Raw genomic sequence first — 22,688 nt, 5'->3', positions numbered from 1 at the left:
TCCTGTTAGGATGCTTGTATATATATATATATATATATATATGGGCACGGTGCTTCTCTGCCCGTGTATTCAGTAGCATTAACATTCTGCAAACATTATTAACATAGTCTACAGCCAGGTAAGATTTCATTACATGTATTAATTCAGTGTTGAATGATTGCATTTAATAAAGTATACATTTAATTTATAAATTTGTAACTCTGATTAAATCATAGTTTTGGGGAAAAGGTCTGTATTTATTAAGTAGATTTCTATATATATAAAACCAAGAGTTGGCACCTAGGCCTAAACTTTAATGCTTAATTTTTTTCTTCTACAAATAAATAACTTGCCTGTTCTGCTTGCACATTATCATAGAACTATAAGATATTTTGGAGTGATACACTAATACCATAGAATTGGCGGACATTTCTGTTAGCTAATATGGAGGATCTTTCATCGCATGATAATCACAAGTTTGATATAATTCTCCAATCCTAACAAATTCTCGGAGTTCTTATGTGTAGCTCGCACACATTTCTGTTTCTGTTCTCTTTTTTCTTTTTTTAGATTAAATATTGTTAATGGAGCACCCACTTCTGCTATGCCTGGCATCCCTGCTCTTTATGCATAAGTCCTTGTTTGTTGTTGAGGATTATGTGTTATGAATTCTTTTTAAAATACCCATTTAAAATGATACATAAGTATTTACCTCAGCCGATGTCAAATATGTAAATTGTTCTAGTTCTAGTTTGACTTGTTAGAATGCTGGACACCGACTGCAAATATCAACTAATTATTGGTTATTACCTGGATTAGTGTTTTACCCTGTGCCTAGTAATTCCAGGTATCATTGTTCAACTGTTGTCCATGTGAAAAACTTGACAGCGGAGACCTTCACATCCCCTGTGGAACTAATGTTGATGTCCTTTGCAGTACCTCTACAAGCAACACTGTACACATTCTATACCATACATTGCAAATGCAATAAATCCTATTCAGTATGTTCAAAAGATAGGTGGATGGCACTATCACGCTCACGGCACCTGAATTGCGTACACTGAAAACTGAAGCTCTTGTCCTTGGTCTGCAGTGGTCAGTATCTTTCAAAAGTGGCCCAAGAAATTAACAGTGGCAAACCAGCGACAGGGTGATGAGCAGCCGAGGCTCATTGTTGCACGTGTTGAGCGATGGTCCGTGTGGTCCGATCCAACAGACGAGCTCCTGTAGCTCAAACCGCTGAAGAAGTTCATGCTATTAGTGCTTCATGGGTCTGAACTGTGTTGGCAGCAAAAGTCAGAACAACAAAATAAGGCATCTTATGCCTGACCACCCTTTTGTGCAACCTGGAGATGGCAGTACCTGTGGTTGCATTGTGATTAATGTTGTATATCTTTCCGTTATCCTAACGCTTCAACGTATGCTACCTGATATGTTTTTATTACAATCCAATTTATTTTATATTTCCTCCTCTTTTTTTGTTCCCCTACTCTTCTTCAAATTGATGAAGTGCCAGCAACAACAGCAGGTAAGGATTATTGAGTTGTATATAAAGTGTATATAAATGATTTTATATCCATTTTTGCATATAAATTAAAACAATTTTAATAAACCAGAAATTATTTTTATTCTTCACTGTTTCTGCCTTAATATGACAGTAAGTGCCAACAAACCATCATTTTTGTTCACCTCTTTTTTTTTTTTCTCTTTCCCCTACTTTGAATTGACATGAAGGTCCAACAACGACAAGTAAGATTTATAATTTCTAAAGTATATATAAAAGTTTTAATATCATTTTTTATTGCAGGAAAGTTAAAACATTTTTTTTCTGATAAACCGGAGTTGATTTAGTCAATGTGTCATCCTGTCTCACTTTTCTTCATCTGATTTTAAGTGCCAACCACAACAACAGCGCCGTCATTGACTAACAGTGTGCATGGCGTATATAAATGTCGAAGAGGATTTCTGTCTTCAACTTATTTTAAATCATCCACATGTTCATTAGCATAAAAAATACTCATTTTTTCTCTCGTTTAAACCTATGAACATAATTTTTTGAATTTTTTTGTGGTAGAACAATGCGATCGCATACTAATCCTCGCTTTCTTAATAAACTACATAACACCCTAAATACATAGGCAGGAAGAACGTGCCAGAAACCAGAGTTCAGCAGAAGGAATGTTTAATGAAAGGTAGCACCCAAAGGGAAAAAATGGTAGACCATGAAAAGTCCTGGAATAGGTAGTAATCCTACGTGAAACAAGGAATCCATGCCTTGAGTAGTCTGACAGTGTTCTCGAGCCTAAACTGTAGAACGGACGGTGACTTGCAGGCAGAACAAAACTTAAGTAGGAGGTAGGCTGATTAGTGCCAGGTGCAGGTAGTTAGTATGATAGAGAGCTACTAGGAGTGATAGGTGGGTCTGGTGGATCCCTGACAGCGACAAAACAACATCATATGAATTATTTTCTGTATTATTTACTGTTGTGTTTCAGACAGACCTTTGTTTCCAGTGGGAAGTGACGCGATACAACTTACACTCAAAGATGGATACTATGTAACAATTAACCTGCAGCAACCGTTCTATTATGGTGGAAACACCTACTCTCAACTCAATGTAAGTACAAATACAGGGAGTTCACTTTTATATAGAATTTATTTGCAAATTATATTGTATAAGTTCGTTATACTTTACATTTTTCCAGAATTATTCCGATGTGATAATTTCAGATTTTGTTTTTTTTGTCTCATGTTTACTTGCATTCACATTTAAAGCATAATCTTGTACATAATTACATATTTAATGTATGTGATAATTCTTATTTTTTTATTCATTCATTTATTTGAGAATTTTTTGTCTTATTTTGTAGGTGGTAGATGAATGATTTGTATTGTTTTTGTCTCCTTCAGCTGAGTATGGATGGTTATGTGGCTTTCTTCGTTCCATATATCGATAGTAATGCCATCAAAAACATTCGCAAAAACATTATTGCTCCACTGTGGACTGATCTGGATGCTAACGACGGAGGAAAATGGACCTACCAGCAGGCCACAAACGGGTCTCTTATAGCTCAAGCCAACAATGAAATAAACAAAATGTTCCCTGATGATTACTTTTCTGCTTCTTGGGTCTTTGTTTCCACTTGGACCAATGTACCAGTTGAATCTAGTTCTAATAGGGTGAGAGTTAAAACTAATGATTCTATCTTTATATTTTCGAGCAGACAATATTAATTAAATCACTATTCTCTGTCAGAAAGCAACATTTCAAGTCGTCTTGGCCTCGGATAATGAAGGCCAGACTTACATCCTGATGAACTATAAGACCATTCCTTCTATTAATCAACAATTGTGGATGGTAAATGCTTCACGGTTACATAGATTGGTGTTAAAAAGAACTGGAAATTCATTTTTTATGTATTTTGCCGTAAGGTGTGAAATTAATTTCATTTAAAAACTAAAATTTCTATTTCCAGGCTGGCTATGGCTTTGAGAACAGCGATATTGTCTCCATTCCATTGAAAGATTCTTCTAAGCTGTCTTCAACTAGTAACGTCAAAATTGCTGGTCGCTGGGCTTTTCACTTCAATGGTCAGTATTTGTTTGTTTGTTTGTGTTTTCTTTGTGTTAGCAACATCAAATATACTTTTTATAGGGATTATATTTGTCTTATAGTATTATTTTACATTTTTGAACTGATCTAACAGTAATTCCAATTCAAGCATGAACACCACTACAGCAATATGTGTACCTAATAAGTCGGAAAAGTATTTTCATTGCACACATTTATTCACAAAAAATGTTATTACAGAGACAGTCATGAACATCAGTGTAGCCAGTTATCAATTCACTTGTAGCACATCATTCGAGCTTACTTTTCCAATGGGAACTGGCCGAGAGAGAGAGTGAAGCAAGAATTTAGTTTGCTTGACAATCTGAATATTGCACTTAACGCAGATGGTTATAAAATTGTCTTGTGATTATTTCTTTCTGCTTGAATCTCTTTGTAGCATGTCAGTCTCTGAACTGCACTAAGGATGAAGTCTGTAAGAAAATAAATGGAGCCTACGGCTGTGCCTGTGGGAGCAATAAGACACGCAACCCGAACAATTGTGGTATTTTTGTTTTTCATGTCACTATTGTTGACTTCTATATTAGTGGAACATGCTAATGTAAGGCCCTATGTATGAATTTTTTGTACGTTTTCCAAGTCGTTATACACTAGTTTGTGTAAAGATGAAACTTAAATTTCTTTCAAGTAGCTAAACAAATTAATTTTTTTTGTTCAATAGCCAATCATCTAGATTACTCAACATTTCACTTATTAATACATTTCATTCGTTTCTCTGAGAAATATTTTTTACTTTGGGCTCCGTTCTTCCTCAGACCCCATTGAAACATGTTCAGGAAGTACTGGATCACTGTCTTTGTCTCGCTGTCAGCTCTTTGAGGCCGGATATTCTATCGATATTCTTTACCTTAACGACCCAACCTGCAAAGGAACGCTCCAAAATGGCAGGCTGGTGTTTGACTATGGAAGTGCTTCCAAAACGTGGGGCACAACTTTGCAGGTACGAAACAAGCGCAATTTAAAATACATTTATTTAACCTGGTCATTTAACTTTAATATTTTCAGGCCGACAAACACAGGCGGAAACCGAGTTTTAATAAAGTAGAACAGCAAAAAGCAGATAAAGGTAATACTCGGAGAAAGTAATCCATGTGGTAATCAGGGCTATAGGTGTTTTACCGGGAAAGCCACTAGGATCCGGGAAGTCCTTTAGGAAGGTCCGGGTAGTAGATCCATAGAGTGCGAGGGAAAAGGCTAGATCCACAGGCCAGAACGTAAAGTCCTGGAAAGAGTCCTTAGGTGTTCTGCCAGCATTATCTGTGAGAACATGGGTTAAAAGGAGAGGGGCCTTAAGTAGGCCCTGGGCTGATGAGTGGCAGGTGCCGGTACTTAGAACGACGGAGACTCGCTTTGTGCGGGCCGGGTGTTGAGGAGAGCCGAGGCTGCTGGATGCCTGACAAATATACAGTCAGACCCCGACCTACGACCACTCAACATGACATTTCAGGGATACGACGGTCACCTCTGACAAAAAAATTTAATGAAAAAATAATACAATAAATCCAAGAAAATCACAATTTTGCCATGAAAACTTTGAAAATCCATGCACGGTAAGTAGATTTGACAACGGCGTAAACAGTGTATGGAAGAAGTATACCTGGCAGGCATGCATTGTGGGTATCAGAGACACTCTGGCAGTTGGCATGACCTCGTGATTTGTGAAATGATTTTACCCTTTGCTGCTTTATTTATCGTCAGAACGCATCATAGAGTAGTCACTTTTCTCGACTGTCGACCGTTTTGTTTTCGGTCCCTATCAACGTCGTAAGTTGGGGTCTACCTGCATACACATTATATAATCAGCAGTATGGCTGATATAATGTAACTAAGAACAGAAGTTTACTGATGTTCCATAACATTAAATGTAAATATGAAACAATACTTCAATACTGTAATTTGTTTTGTGTTTCTTTAGAACAACAGCACACATATCATCTTTAAGAACAGCATTGGGACGATGGATGGGATCGGCGTGATCAGTCGTGCCAACGGGCTTAATCTCACATTTTCCTGTACGTATCCAGTCATCCACTTCATCTCTATGCCCATGCCCATTCAAGCCAATAAAAGGTATTTTTCTTTGCAAATTTTGAGCATTTATTTCAAAAAAGTTGAACATATATTTTTGTTTTTGATATTCTTTAACTGTATCTCATCATCATCATTGGTCGAGTCTAGGTTGAAGGGTCCGGAGGCTTCTTTGGTTTAGGCACGACGAAATGTTTCCTCCACAGTTCCTTGTTCTTCCCTAATGATCGAATTTCCTCGGTGCTGAGTGGCTCCTCGCCCTTAGGAATAAGGTATGACGAGATCTGTTGTCGATACGTTCTCCTTGGCGCGCCGGGTCGAAGTGATGGTCGAATTTTCGACTCGTACAGAACGAAATGATTGACTGGTTCGTCTTCGGCCATGCGGATGCAGTGGCCGGTAAAGTTGAGCTGTCGCTGACAGATGGTGTCGTGCAGTGGTAGTTCATTAACTCGTTTGTAGAGTGTAGAGTTCCTAACTCGGTTTATGGATTGATTGATACCCAGCATTGTCTGGTAGCATGCCCTGGCGTATTTGTCGAGTCGATCACTGAGCGTTTACGTTAAGATCCAGGTCTCGCAACCGTACAGCAAGATGGAGATGCAGGCGGCTTTGAAAATGCGGAGCCTGAGATAAAGACGAAGAGTTGAAGTTGTCAGGATGGTTCTGAGCTTGTTGAATGCTCCCATGCAAGGCCAATGCGTGCGTTGATGTCCTTTTTTGCTCTACGCCATGTGAGAGCCAAGGTACTTGAAGTCGTCGACGACTTCGATGTTTTCGCCATCGATGGTAAGTGGCTCGGTCTCGGCTGTGCCTTCGGGTAGATTGAGGCGCATTTGTTTGGTCTTCCTGATGCTGATACCGAGACCAACTTGCCCATCGTTCAGTTTGAGTGCGTCCAATTGTCCCTGGGACTGTGCTGCGCTGTTTTCGAGTAGTGTGATGTCGTCTGCATAGGCAAGATCGTTGAGTTTGTAGTCTGGAAATACGTGTTGTGTTTCACAGTGTCCGGCCACTCTTGTCTTGGTTGTTGCCTTTGTGCGTTAGGTATCCAAACCCTCCTGCTGATCGCAGACTTAGTCAATCACGATGTTGAAGAGGAATGGTGCGAGCACGTCGCCTTGTAGCACTCCGGTTGTGATGTCAAAGGGTTCGGAGAGTTGGCCTTGGACATATACTTGACTCTTTGCCTCGTCGTACAGTACCCTTATTGCAGCCACAATCTTCGCGGGTATGCCATAATGTCGCAGGATTGCGAACATCATGTCTCGGTCGATTGAGTCGAAAGCCTTCTTGAAGTCAACGAAGGTGATGAATAGTGGGATGTCTTGTGAGTGCGCCCCGTCTATTATGCGTCGCAGGATGGTGATCTGCTGGATGCAGCTGCGACCCTTTCGAAAGCCGGCCTGATTTTTCCGTTGTCACGGATGCGGTTCAAGAGCATCTGGTGGAGACTTTGGCTGCAATGGACGTCAAACTGATGCCTAGTCAGTTCGTCATGAATTGGAGGTTGCCCTTTTTCGGCAGCGGGATGATGTAGCTTGCGGTCCATTGTTTGGGCGCGTGACAATTCTTGTAGATGAGGTTGCAGATGGTGAGCAGTTCGGCCACAATGAAGTCGCCACCGTCTTTGAGCGCCTCTACTGTCATGGCGTAGTCTGGTCCGGGTGATTTGTTGCGACTCATGTCGGCGATTGCCTGTGCGATTTCACTTCGTGTGAACGCGGTCGTCTTGATGGCTGTGATTGGAGGAGATGGTCCTGGATGGTGACTCAGATCGGCATTAGAGTTGGCGTTGTTGAGCCAACTTGTCAAAGTTGCTACGCCACTCAGGAAGCAGCTTGTCCTTGCCTTTTGGCAGTGAGCCATCCAACATCAGGACTTTGGTAGGGTCGGCCTTGTTCTCGTCGACCGCTATCTGGTTGATTTTCCAGGTTTTGCCACTCTCTTGTCTCTGGTCGGTGAGTTCAAGGGCGATGAGCTGGTTGTCTAGGTATGTAGACTGATCGCGACTGAAGGCTTCCGATACCTGGCCTTGCATCTGTTGCCATAGTTCTTTATGGGTTTGTAGGCGCGTTCATTTGTAGCGTTCGCCCGCCTTGTTGGTTGGCGTTAAGAGTGACAGTGATTCGGCGCTCACCCACTTTGGAAGCTTGTTTGGGCGCTTTTTACCGAGCACCTCTTCGCACGTGTCACGTAGCGCTGTGTCTAGCGCGTTTGCTCGTCTGTCGATCTCTTCGATTTGCGTTGCTGACTTCAGCGTTTCGACCATGAGCGAACTGAACCTGTTTTGCAGCATAACGTTGAACTTGTCCTTGTTGTTCTGGTCAGATAGTGTCTCCCAGTTGAACTTGCATCTCCCATCTGGTGGTCGCTTGGCGCTGCGCAAGGAGATCTGAAACTGTGCAAATAGATGTCATAAATGTCATTAAAAAAATCTGCCATTTAACTGCATTTTATATACTAAATATAAATCATATTAATCTTTTTTTTTTTTAGATACACTATTTAAACAAATATTTTATATAGATTCATATTTTTGAGAGAGACATTCTAAGATCTGAAATGTATTATCATTTGCTTTATTGCACTATATAACATGTTTACATGGTACCACTTTTATTTTTTTTATATAAAAAATTAAATGCAATTTTTTGTGTTCTTAGTGTCATCACCAAAGATCTGTCCACTGAGGGCTCATACCAGATCAGCATGACCCCTTTTACTGATGCTACATTCCTGAATACATTCTCTGAAAATGTGACCCCAGAAGTAAACCATCAGATGTACATAGCTGTGGAAGTGACTCCGTTTGACAGCAATCAGGTCGCTCTCGTGCTGGACAACTGCTGGGCCACGCCTGTCAACCAGAGTGACTCTTCCAACCGCTGGGATCTGATCATTAACGAGTAGGTGATAAACACACAGCCTAAAAAATTTGACTGATATTTTTATAGCATTTACAGAAAAGTGATTTCATCATCTTTTCAGGTGTCCAAGCCCCTATGATGGCACAGTGAAGGTGTTTCAGAACGGCAACTCCACAGTCAGCCAATTCTCATTCAGGATGTTCACATTCACCGGCTTCTCCAACAAGATCTTCCTGCACTGCAAGGTCCATCTCTGTCTGAAGAAGTCAGGAAACTGTGCATTGGTATGTTTTCCAAAAGTAAAAAAAATAATAATCAGAATCAGGTTTATTGGCCAAGTGTGTTGACACACACAAGGAATTTGGTTCCAGCTGTTAGTGACTTTCAAAAGTACAGACAAATACAAGACTCCCAAAAGTACCTATACAAGACAAAACAGACATACTGTCTATACTGTCTCACATTGTCTGTATTGTCTTGTATTGTCTTGTCTAGTCTGACAAGACAATACAAGACAATACAGACAATGTGAGACAGTATAGACAGTATGTCTGTTTAAATAGGGATACAGATCAGTAATGTACATAAAGTGTGAGAGTGCATGGTAGTGCAAATGACAGTATTGTGTGTCAGGTATGATTAGAGAGTTTACTATAAAACTTTGTACAGTAAATAGCAGCCATAGTGTGTGCAACATATACAGATAATGTGATGACTGACAGTTCTGTGCAGTACTTATAGATATGAGCAGGGAATATAATTATGGTCAGTTGTTAGTGAGGGTGATTGCTTGGGGAAAGAAACTGTTCCTGTGTCTGGCAGTTTTGTTGAACAAAGTTCTGTAGCGCCTGCCAGAAGGGAGGAGCTGGAAGATGTTGTGACCAGGGTGTGAAGGGTCATTAATGATTTTTTCCTGCCCGGTTTCTGGTTCTTGTTTGGTACAAGTCCTGGAGAGTGTGCAGAGGAACACCAATGATTTTTTCTGCTGTTTTAACAGTTTTCTGCAGTCTGTTTCTGTCCTGTTTTGTTGCTGCTCCAAACCAGATGGTGATTGATGAGCACAGGACATATTCAATGACTGCAGTGTAGAACTGCATCAACAGCTCCTGTGGCAGACTGTACTTCCTTAACTGGCGTAGAAAGTACATCCTCTGCTGGGCCTTTTTCAGAATCGAGTTTATGTTGCATTCCCATTTCAGGTCTTGGGAAATGGTAGTGCCCAGAAACTTGAAGTTCTCCACAGATGACACAGGGATGTTGGATATTGTGAGGGGCAGTGGTGTTGAAGGGTGTTTCCTAAAGTCCACTATTATCTCCACAGTTTTGAGTGTGTTTAGCTCAAGGTTGTTCTGACTGCACCATAACACCAACTGCTTTACCTCCTGCTCATATGCAGACTCGTCACCATCTTGGATGAGTCCGATGAGCGTGGTGTCATCTGCAAATTTCAGGAGTTTGACAGTTGGGTCACTTGATATGCAGTCATTTGTATAAAGGGAGAAAAGCAGTGGGGAAAGGACACATCCCTGAGGACCACCAGTGCTGACTGTCCGAATACTGGAGGTAACATCGCCCAGTCTCACCTGTTGTTTTCTGCCTGTCAGGAAGCTGGTGATCCATTGACAGGTGGCAGGGTGTATAGTGAGGTTTAGGAGTTTGGACTGGAGAATACCTGGAATTATTGTATTAAAAGCCAAACTAAAGTCAACAAACAGAATCCAGGCATATGTTCCTGGGCAGTCAAGGTGTTGTAGAATGTAGTTTAGCCCCATGTTGACTGCGTCATCCACCGATCTGTTTGCTCGGTTTGCAAACTGTAGGGGATCCAGCAGCTGTTCTGTCACCTTCTTTAGATGGGCCAATACCAGCTTTTCAAAGGTCTTCATGACGACAGATGTCAGAGCGACAGGCCTGTAGTCATTCAGTCCAGTAATGGAGGGTTTCTTGGGGACCGGGATGATTGTGGAAAGTTTAAAGCAGGAGGGGACCTCACACAGCTCCAGTGATCTGTTGAAGATAGAGGTGAAGATGGGAGCTAGTTGGTCAGCACATGCTTTGAGACAGGAGGGGGAGACCCGTCTGGGCCGGGGGCTTTCCTTGTCTTCTGTCTCTGAAAGAGCCGATACACATCTTCTTCACAAATCGTGAGCGCAACTTGAGTGCTGGGAGGAGTTGTAAGAGGGGTTCCCAGAGGTGTGATGGTGGCAGACATTGGGCTGGGTTGGATGAGAGGTGTGAAGATATTGTTCTCAAACCTGCAGTAGAAGGTGTTGAGGTCGTCAGCCAGGTCTTTGTTTGCTTCAGTGGGGACGGGTGGTCTCCTGTAGTTTGTGATATCTTGTAGGCCTTTCCATACTGATGCAGGGGCGTTAGCTGAAAACCTGCGTTTCAGCTTTTCAGAGTAGCATCTTTTGGCTATTCTGATCTCTTTTGTCAGTTGATTCCTGGCCTGCTTGTACAGTGCTTTGTCCTCCCCTCTGTAGGCATCTTCCTTGGCATGTCGAAGTTTTTTCAGTTTGGCTGTGAACCATGGCTTGTTACTGAACTTGCAGAAGGTTTTGGTTGGCACACACTTCTTCACAAAAACTGATGTAGGATGTCACTGTGTCAGTCAGCTCATCCAGGCTGTCAGTCCCAGCCTCAAAGACACTCCAATCAGTGCAGTCAAAGCAGTCTTGTAGTTCCTGCTTTGCCCCACTGGTCCATCTCTTCACTTTTTTGACTACAGGCTTAACAGATTTTAGTTTCTGCCTGTATGTTGGAATAAGATGAACCAAGCAGTGATCGGAGTTCCCTAAAGCTGCCCAGGGTACAGAGCGATATGCGTCCTTAAGAACGGTGTAGCAATGATCCAGTGTGTTTTTCTCTCTTGTCGGACAGTTAATATGTTGCCTGTATTTTGGAAGTTCAAGTGTAAGTTTTGCTCTGTTAAAGTCTCCAAGGATAATAAAAAGAGAATCCGGATGTTTTTGCTCCAAGCCGGATATTTGGTTTGCCAGGTTTTGCAGTGCATCACTCACGTTGGCCTGCGGTGAGATGTAAACTCCGGTCAGAATGAATGAGGAAAATTCCCGCGGTGAGTAAAACGGTTTACAGTTTATTACCAGTGATTCCAAGTTTGGGCTGCAGTATTTATCCAGCACTGTGACATCTGTACACCAACGTTCGTTAATGTAAAAGCAGATACCACCACCTTTCGTTTTGCCCGATAGCTCTGTTACGCAATCCGCTCTGTGTAAGTGGAAGCCCGAGAGAAGTAATCCACTGTCCGGGATTGAGTGACTGAGCCACGTTTCAGTAAAACAGAGTGCAGTGGAGCATGCAAAATCTTTGCTTGTTCCGTTGAGAAGAGTTAGTTCGTCCATTTTGTTCGGCGGTGAGCGGAGGTTCGCCAGGTGAATCGACGGGAGCGCAGTTCTAAATCCCCTCTGTCGTAGCTTCACTAAATTTTAAATTAATTCATCCATTTTTCTCTCATTTCCTCTCTTAGCCATGCCCTCATGACAGAAGACGCAGATCTGTGGATTTCTATGACACGGCTGCCATTTCCATGGAAGTCTGATTTGTTTTCTTAACACTTATTCTTTTTTTTTTTCTTTCTTTTTGCTCTATGAATAATAATTAAACAAAATATTTACAATAAATGACAAACTGTTCCTATTCATAAGATTTTATAGGTGATTTTACTGTACTGACTTTATTACAAAATAAATCTGCCAAGCATTTTATTTTTGTTACTTTTTTCTTAACCTACCATACTTACATATTTAAAGTTATCTTAACTAATAAATGTCGTATTTACTAATGAAAAAAAGTTTCTATTGTAAATAAAAGGCCAAAACAAACACAAAAAAATTAATACATAAAAACAGCACATACAAAAACAAAATTAAAGTGCGATAACATTCAATCAATAGGGAAGACTCAAGAGGGAACCCATCTATCCCCCACATCCTTACACCACATACTCAAGCAAGTGCAAGTGTTGTGCCTTCTTGACAAGATAGTTGGTGTTTGTAGCCCTTGTCAGGGGATCTGTGATGTGTACCCCCAAAAGTTTGGTGCTTTTCACTGAATCAGCTACGGTACCATGGATCATTAAAGAGGTGTGGCGTGGTACTTCCTCCTGAAGCCAGCAATGATTTCCTTTGTCTTGTTGACAAATAGTGTCAGGTTGTTTTCACACCAGACAATGAACTGATTCTCCCCCTTTCTTTACGCTGACTTATCATTATTAATGAAGTCCTCTACTGTATCATCTGCAAACTTGATATGGTTTGCGTGGAACTTGGCACAGCAGTCATGCGTCATCAAGGTGAACAATAGTGGGCTCAGAATACAGGGTTCTGGTTTAGTACTCATTCCTGTTCTTTCATTTAAGACTCTCTTAGAGAGCTGAAACAGCTTCTTTTGGCCAGGTTCTTATCTGCTTTAAAGAAAGTTTGCTTCTCACTAGCAGTTGCCTGTATGCCATAGTGAGCATTCTAAATTTCCTAGGTGGGGGGATGCTTCAAATGCCTTAGGTACTTAGGTATGATGTCCTTAAAGCAACTCAAATATGCATTTCGCAAAACATTTTATGACAACCAGGGCTGCTGCTACTGATGGGAAATTACTAAACATTCCAACACATTCATCAGTGCCCAGTATTGGCAGTTCCTTTGATCTGCTTTTTTGATTTCCTCATTGCAATGCATCACTTTTCTGGCTATGCCACATTTATAGGATGAATAATAGAATTTAAATTAACTTTGTTTGCAGTGCATAAAGTGAAAGGTTTTAAATGCCTTTTCCGTGATGAAAAATAAGAATATTTAAAAAAGATACTTACGAAATAAAATATAACGTTTTGATTAAAGGATCAAATTCAAATCAGGGGAATTAAATATAATGTACAATGCGATGAAACATAATGCAGTACAATAAAAAACAAACAATCGATTAATAGTGCATGGAAACCTTCCTCATGCCATGCTCAGAGATAGTGAATGTCAGCCCGCCTGTGCACTGCTGGCATTACCGCCTCAATCACCGAGGAAACACCCCCTCCCAACCAGCTGCACGGAATTGGCGTCTAATTTTCTGGCACTTAATAAGGACGCCTGAATCCTCCAGTCAGTGCCAGATTGTCTTTAGGCTTGCCCTGAACACTCTCCAGCGTATGCTCTGTTTTGTTTGTTTGTTTGTTTGTTTGTTTGTTTGTTTGTTTGTTTGTTTCTGACCTGACTATTCTGTCCTCCGGTTTCCGGCTCGGCTCTGCTCTGCTCGCGCTGAACGCGCCCCGGTTTCCTGCTCAGCTCTGCTCTGTTCGCGCTGTACGCGCTCCGGCTTCCGGCTCGGCTCAGCTCGCGCTGAACGCGCGTTTAGGTTTCCGGTTTGGCATCCTCGCCCTCCGCGTAGGATCGGCTCCCAGAATCGACTCCCAGAATCGGCTCCCTGAATCGACTCCCTGAATCGGCTTCCCGATTCGGCTCTGCACAGCTTTTCTCCCCTGCTCCTTTTGCATCTGCCTTGGATCCTATAACCTGAACTCTCTGACAGTGAAAACATTTTCCACTTGGAAATGTTCCATACTTGCAGCCTTTAGCACTTGTAGCACTATTTATAGTAAAGAGTATTTTTTTATATCTCAACATTACGAACCTTACTGAAATGGAAGCATCAGATTTGTTTAGGTTCATGAAAAAGGATTTTTGCTACTGAAAAGTCTGCTGGAGCCTGCATTCTCCTTTACTTTATACAATATATACAATCCTCATCGGTTCAAGTCATCAGTTACCTTATAGTAGCTACTGAAATGCACATTTTCCCTCTTTTCTAATCATGCCTTATTACTATACACAGTTCATCACTTCATATCAGATACACCATGTTTAAGGTTGTTCACGGTAACATCATATTGTAATCGAACATTCTGGTGTAGCTAAACAAACCCGGAGCATTTGTTTTTACAAGTTATTTTTTCCTTAGAGTTAACAAAAGTAAAGAAAATGATCAAACTTAAAATAAAAAACATTTCTATATAAATAATGGAGTCCTTTGAATGCATTCATTAAGTTCAGCCAGACATCAACGCCCATAATTGGCAGTTGCTTCTGGGGTTTTTTTTTTTCTTTCATTTGCTTTGTTGGGATTTTGGGGAACAACCTCCTTCCCTCAGTTAGAGCATTGAATATGGGTCGAGGCTGGGTCTTCCAACATGACAATGAACAGAAGCACACAGCCAGGATAACCAAGGAGTGGCTCTGTAAGAAGCATATCAAGGTTCTGCCGTGGCCTAGCCAGTCTCCGGACCTAAACCCAATAGAGAATCTTTGGAGGGAGCTCAAACTCCGTGTTTCTCAGCGACAGGCCAGAAACCTGACTGATCTAAGAAGATCTGTGTGGAGGAGTGGGCCAAAATCCCTCTTGCAGTGTGTGCAAACCTGGTGAAAAACTACAGGAAACGTTTGACCTCTGTAATTGCAAACAAAGGCTACTGTGCCAAATATTAACATTGACTTTCTCAGCTGTTCAAATACTTATTTGCAGCTGTATCATACAAATAAATAGTTAAAAAATCATACATTGTGTTTTCTGGATTTTTTTTTTTTTAGATTATGTCTCTCACAGTGGACATGCAGGTACGATGACAATTTCAGACCCCTCCATGATTTCTAAGTGGGAGAACTTGCAAAATAGCAGGGTGTTCAAATACTTATTTTTCTCACTGTAAATCTTATATATAAGTCAGCTTGTGAAATGCAATATAAGTCATTGGCAAATGTTACAGGAAAGTTACTACTTTGTGGCTACTGTTCCATTACAAAAGTGGAAGTGTAATGGAACAGTAGCCACAAAGTAGTAACACAAAGTAGTAACCACAAAGCAGAAGACCATGTCCAATCATAAAACATGCTGACCAAGTGCTGAGACACGGTGTGTCGCCAATGCTCTGCTGATTCCATAGATCAAGAGTTCAATAGTTTCACTGTCATTAATATCAGTAGTGTAGCGTGAGATTTATGGATTTGGTTTCCATAGCTGAGCAGCTGCATGCAAGCCTGACATCATCATGTACAGCGTCAGATGGAGTGCTCCAAAGCACACCGCCACTGGACATTAACTGCCTGATGGGCAAATGAAAAGTTTGGTGGATGAGGATAAATTGAATGAAAATGGAATTTTTCAGGGATACGGCTACTACCTGTGAAATGAAATCTTGTAATCAGATGCATCACCTTAAAGTTTGGGGAGAGTCTTTATTTCTATCACAGCATTACCATAAACCCATGACTTACCCCAACATGAGTGCCTGACCTCATCAATGCAAATTATTTAGCTTTCTTGTGGATTGGAAGCTGTTATAAGTGCAAAGGGTGACCAGCTTTATATGTCTTTATTTACAATGCAATGCCATTATATTCCCAGTTGGTGTACTGGTCAGGTGTCCCATTATTGTAGTCCATATACATGTGTATAATGCTATTTTCTTACATGCATACTTTGTGTTTATTATACAAATAAATACAAGGACACTATTTCAACTATGTGTACTTTTAGTAATTTAGGTAAAATGTCCTCACATTGACTAAAAAACAGGAGGTGGAGCAGGAGGTTGCAGATCTGAAGATGTTGAGGTTTTTGTTGGGAGTGACAACGATGGACAGGATTAGAAATTAGTCTATTAAAGGGTCAGCGCATGTAGGACGTTTTGGAGGCAAGGTGAGGGAGGTGTGATTGAGATGGTTTAAACATGTGCAGAAGAGGGACATTGGGTTTATCAGTAGGAAAATGCTGAGGATGGAGCTGCCAGAAAGGAGGAAAAGAGGAACACTGTTAGTGTTAAGCACACTGGTTCACACACATTTCTTTGTCTGTTCAGTGTCTATAGAATATTTACGATGTTAGGTAAGGTATCCAGGAAGTCTTTATCTGGGCTCACAAATCTTTGGCTAGTATATCCTCTTTCTAAACAGGAAACAACTTTAGGTCAGCTTTCTTTCCAATAAACTGCAATAAACTGAAGAAAAACATTGCTCCATGCTGTGTGCTGTGTGATTCTTCCTTAATCGGAAAAGGCACCACAGGCATTGCAGGTCATATGGAAAACATCTTCAAGAATTAAGTTTCGTTTGGGCATTAAAAATCAAACAGTTTTGGTGTCAGAAGTGGGATACTTTCCGGCAATATCCAAAGGGAGATCATGCATCAAGTTTAAGGATACTTCCTTGCTTGCGGGGATTTTCCCATTTGCCTGCATGTGTGTTCGTGTCTTAGTTATTCATTTATTGTTTAACTAATGATAACAATTTCCTTTGTATGGATGATTCCGTTGTGACAATGTTTTCCTCAACTTAGACGTTAGATGCAAGACTAGAAGATGTTTTTTACGGTCTGTCTAATAGTCGATATTGTCTGAAGTACCCAAAAGAATCCACGATCATTTTTATATGCCTAAAAAAATATATCAATTAATTGATAAAAAAAAATAAATACAAAAAGAGAGAAAAGAGAAAAGGAACTAAAGAAAAGGGACATTTTGAAAAGAATTTTGTTTTGGCTTTATAGTCTATTTTTTTCTCCTAACATACAAAATTTGTGATCCAATTGGAGAGACTGGATTACCTTTTTTGTTTGAAGACTGCGATCTCCCTGGTGCCTAGCGCAGCTGTATTGTCTGAGTGTTAAATGCTGTGTGTATTGTATGATTGTTAAGTGTTGTGTGTCTGTTTTCTGTTCTGTGTAAAGAAGATTGGTTATGACATTTCTCGCCCATTGCCGGAATAAAATCTCAAAGATTGGATGTATAGGAATTGTGCCGATTATTGGACTAATCCTTATTTAGATCATTTGGCATTATAAGGTAAAATTGTGTCACATCTAGATACTTTTTCCTAGAGATTTAGATGCTGCTAGAGGTTTCTGCTTTGCTCCAGGTCTTGTTTACCCGTTATGCTTTTCACTGCAACAAGAAGTGGTGCATTCCAGCCTCAGCACAAAACTCAAAGAGGAGGTATTAGGAAAAAGGGGAGTTAATCTATTAGGGAATAGATAAAGTTCCAATTTCATGTCCTGTGACTCACCTTTTGCCTGTGGTGACACCAACTGGTACAAATTTTTTGATTTACCATAATTCCAAACTCGCCTTTAAACATTTTAGGAAGAGATAATGAGACATAAAATGGGAATAGAAATTCTGTTTTCAATGATTTATTGTCTTTTCCTTCTGTCCTCATGCTCTCAACTGAGCCACAGCCACATCCGGAAGATTTCTTCCAGGGTGGTAGAGAAGGCCTGCCTCATGAACCAAATTTAGGTAAAGTTTACCCTATATTATGGGCCTCTCACAAAGACGAGGCAGGTTTAATACACATCAGCACAAGCTGCAGAGTTAGTGGCGCTTACAAGAGCATGTCAGATGTCCGAAGGTAAAATAGTGACTATATACACTGATTCCAAGTATGCTTATGGTGTTGTGCATGATTTTGCCTAACCATGGAAGCAAAGACACTTTAAAACAGCTGATAGAAAGCCCATAGCACATTTTAATCTCATTGGCGACCTTTTAAAATCTGTTCAACTCCCTGCCAAAGTGGCCATAGTTAAGGTTAAAGGACATGCATTAGGTGATTCAGAGGAAATTCAGGGAAACACGTAGCGGATAAAGTATATTGACCTGTACAACATACTGCGCTTACTTTACCTGAATCCCCTTTCCAACACCTACAGATAGATTTTACACATATGCCACCTGTAGGAAATTTGAGATACATGTTGGTTATAGTTGACAGATTCAGTAAGTGGCCAGAAGCATTTGCATGTGTGACAGAGAATGCTAAAACGGTTGTCAAAATATTAACGAAAGAGATTATCTCTAGTTTTGGTATTCCTAGTGTGATTGAAAGTGATATGGGCACACCTTTTGCTTCGAAGGTAACACAACTTTTGGGCTAAAAGCTTAGCAGTTGACTGGCATTTTAATATTCCCTATCACCCACAGTCAGCTAGAGTGGTAGAGAGAAGAAACAGAACCATTAAGGAATGTTTTACTAAAGCCTGCATTGAAACAGCCTGAAATTAGACTGTTGTTCCCCTGGTAGTACTCACAGAAATGAGAATGACCCTATCTTCAACAAAACTAACCTTTTAAAAGTTTTATGTTCAAGCCTTTTCCCAACCCAATGGGTCAGGGGACGCACTGGCAATTCATTCTTAGGTAACCTGGAAGTGATGATGGATGACTACGTTTCTGCCCTGGTTGAGAAATTTAATTCTATCAGTGCTGATGTCTGTTATGTCTTCATGTAGAAAAGCAAGCACAAATGTATATTCCTCATAGGAACTTTAATAACTGAAAAATGTCAGGAAAAGTAGCATCACATTTGTTCACAAGCACCACGTTTCTCTCTTCTTCTTTTCATCCATCCAGTGGTGCATTTAAGTACATCACATATTCCCCTCTTAGTAAATGAATTCTTTCTACAACCAACAATAAGCATGAAACAGAATTAAAGAACATACAATTTGTAATGTATCAACAATTTCAAGTATATATGAAGTATATACTAAACTGACATGAAATGGATGCAAAGCAGCAATTAGAATAATAAACCATATGAACAAAACTATGCAGTACTTAAATGTTCATGTGAGTGTGTGTTGAAAAGGTCCATATCAATTTCCGTGACTAATAGACATAGTCCTTTAGCCAACCTGGCTCATGTCTTTGACGTTTCTCCCGTGAGCAAGCATCAGAAGACACTGACAATGGAACATGAGAAGGACTTAAGTTTTCAGCAGTGGTGGTCAGTCCATTATCCTGTGCATTAGCCGGTACAGGTGCAAGACACGATGCATGCCACTTCTTTCCGTCATCCAGAAGGTAGGTGTATGGGCCAACTTTTTTTTCTAACCTTAACTGGAGGAGTGAATTTTGGATGAGCTTTTTTTTTGCACATGTACTGGCTTTTTAATGCGCACTTTTTTTCCCTCGTCGAAAAGAAAAATGACGTACTCGATGCTTGTGAGCAAAGCGAGCTTTCATGACATCCTGGCGTGCCGCAACACGTTTCTGCAACTGTTCAGGCTCATGAGCATAGGGTGCAGGACTCAGGACACTGAGGCTGGTACGCATTTTCCTGCCATTAAGCAATTCGAAGGGGGAAACTCCTGTCACAGCATGGGGTGTAGCACGATAAACCTGCAGGAAATCAGTCACTGTTGATTTCCATTGTGCCGATTGAAGGATTGCCGATTGAATTGTGCTTTTAAGAACTCTGTGGAAGCGTTCGATAGCTCCATTTGCAGAAGGGTGATACACTGATGTGCGAATGTGCTTAATGTCTCTCTCTTTCAGGAAAGCAGCGAACTCTGGTGAAGTAAACTGAGACCCATTATCACTTACCAAAATGGCCGGATTGCCAGGTCTACTGAAGACAGAAGTAAGAAATGTAGTCACCTGTTTTGTTGCAACAGATGCGGTGAAAGCTACCTCAGGCCATTTGCTATAATAATCAGTGAGTGTCAGAGCGTATCGGCAGTCCCAGACAGCAGTCTTAAAAGGGCCCACAATGTCTATCGCCAGTTTTTCCCAGGGTGCAGAGGGTAAAGGAACAGGCTGGAGTGAAACAGCAGAGGCTTTTGCGGTTTTATCCAGAGAAAGGCATAACTGACAGGTAGCTATCTTGTCTTCCACCAGTGTGTCCATTTTGGGCCACCAATACATTTCACGCATGCGTTGTTTTGTTCTCACAATTCCCTGATGGCCCTCATGTGCAATGCGTACTAGGGACTCACGCAGTTCTGCAGGTACCACTAATCGAGACCCTCTGAACACAAAATCATCTTGCACACTGAACTCATGTCTTAGTTTGTAATATGGGTGTAGAACAGGATCCAAAGTAGCAGAAGATGGAGGCCAGCCACGCATCATTCGTGTGCACAGAGCAGATAGTTCAGGGCAACGAGCAGATGCAGCAGCAAATTCCTCCTGAGATATGGCAGTCGGGCCAGTGGCTAGTAAAGCAACATCCGACTCAGCATCCGAAGTAAAAGGCAGGGGCAGGCGTAATAAACAATCTGCTGTATAATTTTCAGATCCAGCACGGTACTCAACTGAGTAGTTAAAACAAAGCAACCGAGCAGCCCACCGGGCTATGCACATACCAGCTCTATCAGTCCCTTTTGTGGTCAACAGCGTCGTTATGGCTTGATGGTCCGTTCGCAGAGTAAATTTGCGACCCCACAAGTAGGTCCTCCACTTCTCCACTGCCCAAACGAATGCAAGAGACTCCTTTTCAACAGTGGAGCATTTCTGTTCAGCCGGGGTAAGTTTTCTGGATGCGAAAGCGACAGTGAGTTCTTGACCATCAGTGCATACTTGTGAGAAGACAGCGCCTAATCCGTAAGCAGACGCATTAGTAGAGATGACCACTGGCAGCTCTGGGTCAAACAATGCGAGAGCAGGACTGTGTACAAGCAGCTGTTTTATTTCAGCCAAGCTTTGTTCAGCTTCCTCCGACCAGCAAAATCCACTCTCATCTTTAAGGCATGCACGCAGAGGCACCACTACAGAAGCAAAATTGGGAATGAATTTGTTGTACCATGAGAGGAGACCCAGCAGAGAACGCAATTGTACAGCATCTGATGGTGCAGGAGCATCAACTATTGCGGAGAGTTGTCACCACATGTCACCACATGTCCTAAGAACTTCAAGCTCTGCTTTCTGAATTGACATTTAGACTCATTCAGCAGCAACCCAGCATCTTTGAGACGTTGTAGCACATTCTCTAACGCCTGATCATGTTCCTGAGGTGAGCGTCCCCACACGATGATGTCATCTAGATAATTTGCAACATTTTGGAGTCCTTTCAGAATGACAACCATCATCTTCTGAAATGCAGATGTTGCCGATGCCAAACCATAAGGTACCCTGCAGAACCTGAAGAGACCCTCATGTGTAATGAATGCAGTGAGGTCCCGGCTGTCTTCATGAAGAGGTACCTGATGGTATGCACTTTCCAAGTCTATAGTCGAAAATACAGTCGCACCTTGCAGTAATGTCATCATCTCCTCCATATGCGGCAATGGATAGCTGTCTAATATAACTGCCTCGTTGGGCCCTCGCAAATCCACACACATGCGAATCCCCCCCATTTTCTTTTGGACCACAACAATAGGAGAAACCCATGGAGAGGAGTCAATTCTTTCAATTACGCCCGCATGCAAGAGCCGATCCAGTTCTGCGGAAACAGCAGATCTCACAGAGAAAGATAAGCGACGCAGTTTGTGTCTGACAGGGGGTACAGAGTCAGAAATATACACCTTGTGTGTAAAATTTTTTACACAGCCCATTGCAGGGCGCTGTGATGTAAGGATGGAAAGGGAACAGACTGAAGCAGATTGTGGCGGCGGCAGCACAGTGTGACCATCAAATCGAAGCTGGAGCCCCTTAATCAGGTCCATGCCTAGCAAAGCTGTGCCATTTTCCACGACAAAGAAGTGTGCAGGACAGGTAAGGCCATATTTAGAGACTGATGCAGGTAAACATCCTAGTACTGAAATTGGCTCTTGTAAATAAGTAACTAAGCGGGCAGTAGGAGCTTTTAACGGCACAGTGCGGAAATGCTGGTCATACAATTGTTTCGGCATTATGGACACTGACGAGCCAGAGTCAACTGTGAGTTGCAGAGACACAGGTGTAGCAGCAGGCGTAGCTGTTATGGTCACATCACACATTAATCGGTCACTTTTTGGTCCAGGTAGGTATAGAATACAGACTTCTGGTAATTCAATTGAATGAACTGAATAAGTAGGAGCAGAACGGCAAACCCTTGCAAAATGTCCAGTCTTATGACAATTCTTACATTTAGCAGATGCAGCAGGGCAGTTCTGTGCGTTCGCCAGATTTTGAGCAGAGCCACAGCGGAAGCATGTCCGAGCTGTTGGAGCAGAAGCTAAGGGCTTTGAAGAGGTATTTGCTTTGGCCTTCGGACGCTGTCGTCCATATGCAGGAGTGGTATGTATGGCGTGTACTGGAGCAGAGGAGCTTGTAGACATTGATTTTGCCTGAGCATCAGCGGCCTCTAGTTGTGTTGCTATTGTAATAGCAGTCTCCAGTGTCAATTTAGACTCCACTAATAATCTTTCACAAATGCGAGGGTTAGCAATGTTTTCAACTAACTGGTCACGGAGCATGT

General features: G+C 41.5%; 2 protein-coding genes across 3 annotated transcripts in view; both read left to right on the top strand.

Moving 5' to 3' along the window:
• Positions 1–22,688, top strand: part of LOC310734785 (uncharacterized protein) — a gene marked incomplete at its 3' end in the record, with an annotated part of 59,084 nt that overhangs the window by 22,454 nt on the left and 13,942 nt on the right. The gene's annotated exons all lie outside the window — the stretch shown is intronic.
• LOC310734735 (pancreatic secretory granule membrane major glycoprotein GP2-like) lies at positions 5–12,236 on the top strand. 2 transcript variants are annotated; one of them, XM_083557140.1, is made up of 13 exons: positions 1,042–1,181; positions 1,228–1,920; positions 2,054–2,171; positions 2,420–2,596; positions 2,890–3,159; positions 3,236–3,337; positions 3,456–3,570; positions 3,990–4,094; positions 4,366–4,550; positions 5,526–5,680; positions 8,305–8,547; positions 8,630–8,792; positions 11,999–12,236. In XM_083557140.1, exons 5-13 carry the CDS (start codon positions 2,896–2,898, stop codon positions 12,068–12,070), a joined length of 1,404 nt encoding a protein of 467 aa, XP_083413266.1. In that variant the 5' UTR covers positions 1,042–1,181; positions 1,228–1,920; positions 2,054–2,171; positions 2,420–2,596; positions 2,890–2,895; the 3' UTR covers positions 12,071–12,236. The 2 variants fall into 2 exon arrangements, with proteins under 2 accessions (XP_083413267.1, XP_083413266.1); XM_083557141.1 differs by lacking the exons at positions 1,042–1,181; positions 1,228–1,920; positions 2,054–2,171 and adding exons at positions 5–118; positions 550–619 and having other exon boundaries at positions 2,475–2,596.

Source organism: Silurus aristotelis (assembly GCF_946808225.1).
Source record: "Silurus aristotelis genome assembly, chromosome: 12".
NCBI classification, from domain to species: domain Eukaryota; kingdom Metazoa; phylum Chordata; class Actinopteri; order Siluriformes; family Siluridae; genus Silurus; species Silurus aristotelis.
Note: the sequence above shows the minus strand (reverse complement) of the source record. Positions and strands in the feature narration are given on the sequence as shown.

Bases quoted from the DNA above. Each gene is read 5' to 3' on its own strand.
- LOC310734735 (XM_083557141.1), top strand. From the start codon at position 2,896: ATGGATGGTTATGTGGCTTTCTTCGTTCCATATATCGATAGTAATGCC. The intron at 3,571-3,989 runs GTCAGTATTTGT...ATCTCTTTGTAG, and splicing joins CTGGGCTTTTCACTTCAATG to CATGTCAGTCTCTGAACTGC. The intron at 5,681-8,304 runs GTATTTTTCTTT...TTGTGTTCTTAG, and splicing joins CCCATTCAAGCCAATAAAAG to TGTCATCACCAAAGATCTGT.